The sequence below is a fragment of the Crotalus tigris genome, unplaced genomic scaffold (assembly GCF_016545835.1).
Source record: "Crotalus tigris isolate CLP2741 ecotype Arizona unplaced genomic scaffold, ASM1654583v1 scf7180000024435.88064, whole genome shotgun sequence".
NCBI lineage: Eukaryota > Metazoa > Chordata > Lepidosauria > Squamata > Viperidae > Crotalus > Crotalus tigris.
In genome coordinates this window covers 18,684-28,891 of record NW_024100604.1, presented here as the reverse complement: position 1 = coordinate 28,891, position 10,208 = coordinate 18,684, and the positions used below count along the sequence as shown (strand labels likewise).

The 10,208-nt window shown below is 38.0% G+C and overlaps 1 protein-coding gene across 1 annotated transcript; it reads left to right on the top strand.

The window, feature by feature from the left end:
- Positions 1–348: 348 nt before the first annotated feature.
- Positions 349–2,667, top strand: LOC120302587 (rho GTPase-activating protein 7-like). Its single transcript, XM_039331218.1, has 2 exons — positions 349–914; positions 2,450–2,667. Exons 1-2 carry the CDS (start codon positions 804–806, stop codon positions 2,618–2,620), a joined length of 282 nt encoding a protein of 93 aa, XP_039187152.1. The 5' UTR covers positions 349–803; the 3' UTR covers positions 2,621–2,667.
- The last annotated feature ends 7,541 nt before the right edge of the window (positions 2,668–10,208 follow it).

The window sequence follows — 10,208 nt, the reverse complement described above, 5'->3', positions numbered from 1 at the left end:
TGTCTAGCAGAATGGCAGCCATGACATGATATTTCAATGTCCCCATATTATCGGGCATAATGTATCCTTGCAATATATATGCTCCTGGTCAGAGATAAGTCCAAGTTGATCTTAATTAACATGGACTCATGGCACTGAATCCTCAGGAATGAACAACATAGGCTTTAGCCATACTGGGCTGTAATATCCATCTGCTAAATTATGATTCAAGACTTTTTCATTAGTTATGTCTTGGCCTTAGAACTGGATGTTTTGTGCAGGATGATTCCCATGCAGAATGGGACCAGACTAGGCTGCAGTCTAAATACTGGTAAGGCTCCCTTCCTATTTCATGCCAGAATTCAGAATATCCAATTCCGAGTACTCCAGTGAACCTGTCCTGCAGAACTCAGTTGTGAATCTGTTCCCTGCCTGTGGCTTGCCTGGTCAAAATGTTCAGGTAGCAAGAACAAGAGGGGAAATGGTAAGGCAAATGGGCATCGGGCTACAGGGATTTGTTCTCAGCTAAGCTAGCTTAGTTCTTATCTGGTTCCAGCCAGAGACGCAAAATGGTGGGAATTGGCTTCTTGGTGTGAAGAATGCACTGATGGAGAGAATGCAGCCCAGTGCTCCCTCCACCCCTTTCCTCCTCCTCCTTCTTTTCTCCCCAAATGTGAGCTTGCTGCCTATTATTCAACCCTGTTTTGTTAAATTGGAGAACAGAGAGTTTTTTATTCCTTCCCAGAAGTGCCCTTTCAGATTCTGTAACTGTGTGTCCTAATCCCCAGGAAGCAAGAGACCAAGATCAGTCACGATTGGACTCCATGGTACTACTCATTCTGAAACTGGATCAGCTGGACCAGGATATTGAGAATGCTCTCAGCGAAAGCTCTTCGCCTTCCAGCACATTGACCCACCCAGGAAAGCCCATCCCCGTAAGTCTGCTGAACCTTCTATTCCAGTTGTTTATATTTACTCGCTACAAATTTTTTTCTTGTTGCTTCTTTTTCTTTTCTTGCTCCCATTGTCCTTTCAGCTCAAGAATCTGCAGTTTCCAAAACATATAAACAAAGATAGATTTCTTGTTCTGTTTCTTAGGTCTAGCTCTGTCTTCCAGAGGCTGTTCTCATTGTGCCTGCTCAGAATGCTAGTCTAGAATATCTGGAGGCAACAAGGCAGACCTGGCTTCTGTTTCTGCCTTTTGTCTTCCTCCATGCTTGGGGAATGATAAGGTTCTTAGACCAAGTCTGGTCTAAGTTTCCCAACTTTCTTAAGTTTTGGCCAGAGGTTCTCTGTTTTTAAAGGCAGAATTAAAGTCAAACCAACCAAATGATCTGATGTTGCTGGTGCTGAATTGGAAAAGCTATGGATGTATGGGATGCTGCTTTCCTCATTTTATTTATTATACGTTTCACTAAGTCTCAGAGACTGCTTAAAAATCCTGCCTTTCTAAAAAGAATTTCAGTGTCTGGCCCCAAATGAGTCCACCCGAATTTATTGCACCAAAGGATTATAGAGAAAGGACAAGTGATTATTTCTATAATATTGAATAATATTTAGAATTGGATAGAGTTAAACTGAATAAATTAAATTTCATTATATTGCAAAAATAATGGTATTGCACAGATTTTGCTACACACCGTACCTGTTTACTGGGTTCTTTAAATCATTTACATGATATGTGTCACAACAGAGTCCTCCCAAGAAAGGCTACAAAAACTAACTTTATACTGTATGTAAAGCAAGAAAAGGAAGAAAACAACCTAATCATTTGTAAACTTCAAGAGGTTGGCATATTTTGAATGATTCCCTATAAGAATTTTTTAACTAATGATGCTGGGCGCGTTTGATTATCATATCTCTTTAAAAAAGAGATGCATTATCACCCATAATTCAAAATGGCATATAGCCCATCCTACTTCATAGGCACCCCGTATAACCCAATATGCAGTTTGGTGTGCATGTCCTGGTATATTCAAAGGGACTTAATTGTATGCAATGACTGTATGCTGGTACAGAGGGCTTAAAACCCTGGGAAAAAAATGAATGTTATCAGATGTTGGTTCACATTTTAAATGGAAAAAAGAAGCAATAGGAGATTTCACCTGCACGAGGCTCCATGTGATGATGTCACTCCGACTGGCTAAAGATTTCCAGATGTTGCTGAAGGTTTCAAATGCTTCCAAAGACAAAAGATGAAGATATAATATGATATGCACAGGAATTATCAAGAGAAAACAGGCCAGAATTTTGAAACTGCAGACTCCTGAACAAAACTACATTTATTCTTTTCTTTGTGTAGGACACTAAAGCTTTGATCTTTAAGGTACTTTTCAGTAACAGAACAACAGATATAGGCAGCACTCTGAGTACAATAAGGCAGGGGAAAGAAATGAGTGTATTCCACAAAGTTAACAGCGCTATCATCCTATGTGTGCAGTCCCTAAAGAATTTTACTTCTCTTTTAAAGGATTCGGAATCACTTCCTGGAGATACAGTAGACATCATTTCTTTAAATAACCAGCAAAAGAACCAACCACCGCCATCACCTCCTCTACCTCCTACTCTCTATGGTGCAGATAAAGCATTTCCTATCCCAATGGCTGGTTCTGGAGCAAAACCAAAGGCTGGGGTGAGCTAAAAAAAAAAAACACCTTTTAATATGTATGTGTGTGCTGGGAAGGGTGTATCTCAAACCATGGTTCTATCCTATAGTTTTATGCATTTATATATAGCTTATTTTTGCAGAAACTAGGATATTCCATAATGTCAAAAACCTGTTGTACAGCTAAGGTTCTTTTTCCATTTGATTCAGTGCCAGAAGGAGAGGGAGAGGGAGATTTTTTAAAAAAAAAATCAAGTTATTTGGAAAATTGGCAGTCGGCACACATAGAAAGTAATGATTCTACATATTAGATCTTGGTAAATATGAACCACTCTCACAGGTATATGTTCCACACAGCTCTTATTATCTTGTAGTGTAGATTATGTATTAATGATAATAGCTAGTAAATCAAAATGACTGCAAGCAGTTTCTTATTTTATCCAGAACTTTTCAGAAGATAGTCTGCATTTTTAACTATAATAGCACTTAGCAATAGCAATAGGACTTAAACTTATATAGCAATAGACTTTTATACAGCTTCACAGTGCTTTACAGCCTCTCTAAGTGGTTTACAGAGTCAGCCTATTGTCCCCAACAATCTGGGTCCTCATTTTACCGACTCAGAAGGATAGAAAGCTGAGTCAACCTTGAGCCAGTGAGATTCAAATGCCAAGCTGCTGGCAATTGGCAGTCAGCAGAATTAAGTTGCAATACTGCATTCTAACCACTGTGCCGCCACGGCTCTTATTGCCCTCAACAATCTGGCTCTTCAATTTACTGACCTCAGAAAGAAGGAAGGCTACGTCAACCGTGAGCCGGTCAGAATCGAACTGCTGGATGTGAGTTGATATTATCCTGCAATAATACATTCTAACTACTGCGCCACCACAGTAATAGGAATAGTTTGTCTGCTTCCCTTAACTTGTCTGGATAGCCACATTAATACCTTTGAAATCCTATAAAGTGCTACATTTTAATCTTAACAGGAATTCTGAGATTCTTCAAATGCGTGCATATTTTGCCATATTGGATAATGAATTGAAATTTGATCTTACTCTCTTTTTATAGTAACTGTATTAAAATTATAATTACAACAATAATAAAACGGATACAAACTAAACAAATAAAAGAATAAAAAGAAAAACAGAAGGTACAGAAAGGAAAAATAGAAATGAAACAAATAATATAATATAAATATATAAAAAATGACTTACTCTTCATCACATATATAAGCAATTTTAGCAATTTATTACTTTCTCTTAAAATACAACAAATATCTCTTCTTCCCACATCCCACATCCCAATAATTAAATCCTTACAAACTTATCATTTCAATCTCGATCGGTAAAAGCCCATGAAGGATTACCAAAATTTATGTTAACCTTGATCAAATAAACCAACTTTATATTCCTTCATTTTACTTTTAGCAATCTTGATTTTAATCCTATAAAGTAATGTCCTAGAACAGGGGTAGGCAACCTTGGCTCTTTTATGAGTTGAGGTCCACGAGTCATAAAAGAGCCAAGGTTGCCTACCCCTGTCCTAGAACTTGATTTCTTTTCATCATTCAGTATCTTTGAAATTGTATTTTAAAATTTAGTTTTCTAAGGATTGAAGGAAAATAAACCAGTGCTGTAAAGCTTATTGATCTAAACCACTGGTTCTCAACCTGTGGGTCGGGACCCCATTTGGGGTCGAACGACCATTTCACGGGGGTCACCAAACAACGCAGTCTGCCATTTTTTCCCCTTTCCCTTAGCTGTGCTACTCCCTTTTATTCTATTGGCTTTTGAAAGCCAATAGAATAGACTCTCTTGAATAGAGTCTAATTCTATTGGCTTTCAAAAGCCAATAGGAATTGTCCAGGCTGTCTCTGCCCTGCTGAGCCCGCCAAAAGTCCCATTCTGCAAACGGTGCTGCACCAGTTGAGTAGTCCTGGACTTATGACCGGTTGGGGGTCGTGGCATTAAAAGGGTTGAGAACCACTGATCTAAACAGATAAAAATGATTAATAAATAATTTCCAAAAGTTATTAAAAAAAGGAAGTGTGCAACCCTAATGTCCTTTTCAAGGTGTCAACTGTGATTTGAGCAAGATAGCTATTCCTTCAACTTTCAGAGCTCTAAACCTTCTGATCCTTGTGTTCTCCACAAGAGGAGCAACTGTCTGGAACACAATTCCCAGAGAGGAATTACAAAGAACCAGTCTACTTGCCAGATCTTCACTCCAGCGGTTGGCTCAACTTTTAAGGAGCCATCTTCAGTTCACCATTTTCCCCCTAGAAGTCTAACTTTGATCTTACTCTCATGAAAATGCTTTGAAATAACCTTTAATAAAATAAAACAATGGCAAAACCATTTCTGTATGAGAAGGGGGGGAGATATATAGATTGAGAATGGGCTAGGTACCCACAATTCATGCTACTTCAAAGGCTTTTGAAATATCATAAAAGGAATATAATTTGTCAAAAGGAACTGAATGACAATGTACGCAGCTAGCACAATCTGATTATGAGAAAAAGAAGAAGATAACTGGGTATATGGGTATTTACAAAAACGTCTCAATCCTTGAACAAATGCAAACAAAATTCTTGACATTATAGCACATATTCCTTACTCAACTTTTGATGTCACCACCAGATTAGAGATAGACTGTATCTCATTTAGATGGCAAGATTATGTCAATTAAGATTCTACTTGGTTTGGGAATAAAACAAATCTTCATAGAACATATGCAAGGAGTATGGAATTTATACATTTAGGTAGACTGAGCCAAACTTTTCCATCTTCCCTATAGATTAGTTATTCTCTTTCTTTGGACACTCCCTAATAACGTTTTATCTAGTGCTGATGGGTATGCTTCTTTTCTTGGCGACCTCACAAGGCTAATAATAATATAAACGGACATAATAATCAGACTTACTACCATGAAACTGGAATAAATTACTTTTTCGATTAATAAAGCTATTTGCATAAAGAAACATAAATGTAACATAGGCTCTTCTCAGTTTCTATCTTAACGTGAAATTAAAAAGGCTTCTAATATGTATGGATCTCTACCCTTTTAACAGGATGCTGTTCTTACATTCCTCCAAAAGAATTGCTCTTTGTATTTGGCTGCAATAATGTGGAATAATGTATTCATTATCTATTAAATTACCCATTGTATTTGGACTTTAGAAAGAGGGCTTGTCCATTATTTTAAGGCAGCATTGTGATAAATCTTCCATGGTAATCAGTGGTGAATGCTTAAGAGAGATTTTCCTGCATATTTGTATTGGATTCCCCAACCAAGAAAAATTTAATCACTTCTTATTTGAACATTTTAGTTGTTAAATATTGAATTATTATATATTTCATATAGATTTGTTGCAGCGATCTCTTGTTCAATGTAATTCAAGTATAATTGACTAATAGATTGGGAAAATGATGATGGAGAAGTAGGTAAAATTATAGTGTGTAGGTGGTGATCATTATCTTTCAATCCAGTAGTCCTCTACTTACAATGGTAATTGATCCTGGCATTTATGATAGTAAGTCGTAACGGTCGTAAAGTGGGTCACTACATGACTGAACCTGTTTTTATGACTTTTTTGTGATGGTAATTAAGCAAACATGTCAATCATAAAGCAGACATTGCAGTTATTAAGCAAACACTGCAGTCATTAACTGAATTCATTCTGGAACAATTTTTTGATAGAAACTGGAAGTAAACACCAGTTTCCAGCAAAAGTATTGTACATCTTGTTCACATGGCAGCAGAGTGCTACAAGGGGCTATAAATTGGCCTGGTTGCCAAATGCCCTAAATGCTGTTACATACCACAGGGGGTAACGTTGGAACTTTGAAACTGAATCGTAAGTCCTTTTGGGGATGTTTGTTGTGTCTTTGGTTGCTAAGGGACAGTCATAAATCAAGGACTACCTGTATGCTCAATACATTGTTTGAGGAAATATTCCTCAGGAAAGCTAATGCTGGAAATTTTAGGTATAGGAAAGTAAGCCTGATTTAGTTTTATCAGATGTTCTATGAACCCTCTGAACAGAAAATGCCTACCGTATATGCCGGCATACAAGGCGACCCGGCGTATAAGACGACCCCTGTCTTTATCGCTGGGCCGCATTCCTAGAACGTCGTCTTATACGCCAGAAACTACCAGTATTTCTGGCGTATAAGATGACTCGGCGTATAAGACGACCCCCGTCTTTGGCGCCGATTTCAGCGCTCGCGGAAGTTGCCTTATACGCCGGCATTTATGGTATATATCAGTTCTGTGGGCTGGGCCGTCTAGGACAATTTGCTGCGGTCAACTCAGCATGGTCGTCTCGCCAGGGTCATCTTGCCACGACCAACTCACTGCAGCCATCTCACTGTGGTCAACTTGTCATGGGACAACTCATCGCGGAAAATTCCACACAGAATAATTCAATGGGATAAATGTTATCTGCCACTGTTTCTTTGACATCATTTCTATTGACAAAAATGGAAACTATGTCAAAGAAACAGTGGCAGATTACATTTATTGTGTTGAGTTATTCTGTGCGCCTCGTTCCGTGGTGAGTTATCCTGTAGCAATTTGGCCACAGTGAGCTGCCCCACGGTGAGTCGGCTGTGTTGAGATGGCCGTGTTGAATTGGCTGTATTGACATGGCCAAGGCATGTTGGCGTCGGCAAAATTGTCCCATTCTGGGGAGTATTGTCCCCAAGTCATCTCTGATGTAGCCATCCTTTCTTATATTGTGTAGTCACTGACTGTAACAGATAATCCTTGTCTCTCTCTCCATCTATTCCAGAGTAAAATGGTAAGATTGGCCATTTGCATGACAAACTGAACCCTATCTGACTTAAAAAGTGAGAAGCTTGTTTTTATATCTTTATGTTCTTCTTTCATGACTAGGATGGTAGTCATAAAGCAGTGGAGTTTCTTTCATTCCTTCTAGCAATTTGAACTTCCAACCTATCAGAAGTTAGCTGGCAGGTCAAAGCAGCAATAAGCCATGCAGATTTCAGAACGACCTCTTTAAACCTAGCCTGGGGTAAAATCACAATCTTACAAACTATTTTCATATTTAATTTATTATGAATAATGTTCACCCCAAAATAGTACCATTTGGTGCAAAATATAAATTGAAACGTAAATAAACACCATTAATGCACATTAAAACTCTAATAAGCTCAAGATAGCAAAATGCTATAACCTAAAGAATTATTTCATGGTTTGTACTAGGCAGTAACACAAAAACAGATAGATGATAGATAGATAGATAGATAGATAGATAGATAGATAGATAGATAGATAGATAGATAGATAGATGATTGATAGATAGATAGATAGATGATAGATAGATAGATAGATAGATAGATAGATAGATAGATAGATAGATAGATAGATAGATAGATAGATCTGTCTGGATGACACAGAAGAATTGAGATATCAAATGATAAAGATGCATCTGTATATTATTGGCAGGATATTAGACATTTTCAACTTATTCCACTTCTCCAGAGCCACATGGCTAATGCCATTCAGAGAAAGAAATGCCCACATAGGTTCGATAAAAGTGCTGAGGGTCACACCAATGACATCCTCACTTTTATGGCAAAGTCCACATAAATAGTTTGCCAACTTACAAGAACTCTGCCAATGGTTCATAAGTCCTCTATCAATCTGGATAGCAATATCTCAAAGATACTATTTAACCATTTATTTTGCCTGAGAAGAAAAAAGAAGCATCTTGCCTTGTCTTATAGTAGATAAGGTTGATGACTGTAGATCTTTATTAGCTATTTTCACTGCATATATTCAGCTTGACAGTTTAGACCATGGTATCATGGAGATTCAGGAGGATAAAGCCAAGTAGTTAGATACTGCAATCTGGGGTAGTGCATAATATTCACTAACAATTTTGCTCTGTTCTATTCATTGTCCAATAATTCACTAATTACTGTATATTCCTTATAATAGCTTTGGAAGAGCAGAATTTTGGCCTTTCTCCTAACAGAAAAGTTCAGACCTCTATGGAAGGTCTTTATTTTCAATAAAAGAAAGAATTATCCAGTAGAGTTGGAAAAAAATTACCCAACTATCTTTGAGGAATGGAAGTTAGTTTTGTTTCAGGATGAAATTAGAGAATCAACATAAAAACTGGACAAAACTGAAGCCAGAATTGAAACTCTGTTTGAATATTGAATGGGTATCTTTTTAATCAAATATTTCTGGAAAAATATATCTCACATCCAGTTCTTATCCTATAAAGGCTTCTGATAAGAATAAAAAGGTTACAATTTATTGAAAAAGCCCCAAGGTTTTGCCAAAGTCTATTCCTATTTATAGCATCAAAAGCCAACATAAAATCCTCAAAAGCAATAGAAAAGACTTAAAAACGGAAAATTCCAGCCAGACTTATAATGAGTTAATTAAAGCAGAGTCTCTTTGAAAAGGTTCCTCCCCACAGATGTCACATCTGGACTGTGTTGCATCTTCTCAGACCAACTGAACTCCTCTGTCTGCTTTTCAGTCTCCCAAACAATCTCTCACCCCACATTACCCCCCATTAACCTACACAGATATGTCTACTTTTAGGTAACAAAACACATCTTGGAAGGTTTCCAGATATCCTGTTGTCATCCTTCAGCTAGAAACTTGGCAGTACTTATTCCACTATACTGTGAATCACTGCATCTCATGCTCCTCCTGGAAAAATATCTGAGTGTACTGCATGAATAGAATAATTATTCACAATTACGGGATGACAGTCCATGTGACCAACATTGTCTGGGTCCCACATTCTTTAGCTGCCACTGCCCCCATCCCCACCCCCACAAAAAGTAGTGGTTACAGATGATCTGATTCTTGCTTCAGTCCACTGGAAGTATTTCCCCCTCCTGGTCAAAACTGCACATCCCAATTGTTTTCAGGCATACCAAACTGCATCGTATAAACGGCAGATTGGGCTAATTTAGAAATGAATAGTGAGGAAGCAAAGACTAAAGTTTCCTTCTTTTAGTGCAATGGCTGTCTGCACAAATGCATGAATCGTAATCCAATGTGAGATACAGGCAGTCCTCAACTTACAACCGCAGCTGAGCCCGTCATTTTCAAGTTGTGAAGTGAATTTGGCCTCATTGGCTTGTGATGACCTTTCTCGCCACTGTTGCTAAGTGAATCACTGCAGTTATTAAGTGAATTTCTCATTGATTTTGCTAGTCAGAAGGTCACAAAGGGTAGTCACATCATCCCAGAATACTGCAGCCGTCATAAATACATGCCCGTTGCCAAGCGTCCTAATTTTGATCATGTGACCATGGGGATGCTGCAACGGTTGTGTGAAAAACTGTCATAAGTCACCTTTTTCACTGCCGCTGTAAGCTTGAATGGTCACTAAATGAATGATTGTGAGTCAAAGACTACCTCTATATGTGAAAGGATTATCCCTTTTGAACTGTGAAATTAAATGTACTTATTTGTGACATCATTTGTTCTACACACCCGATTATAGGATTTTCAGTTCAGCATGCATTTGTAAAATAAATAGACCAAAGCCAGTGGGGTGTAATGGTTAAGGGGCTGGACTGCAAAGCAGGAGACAGTGTGTTTGACCTCTCTTAACCACGAAAGCCAGCTC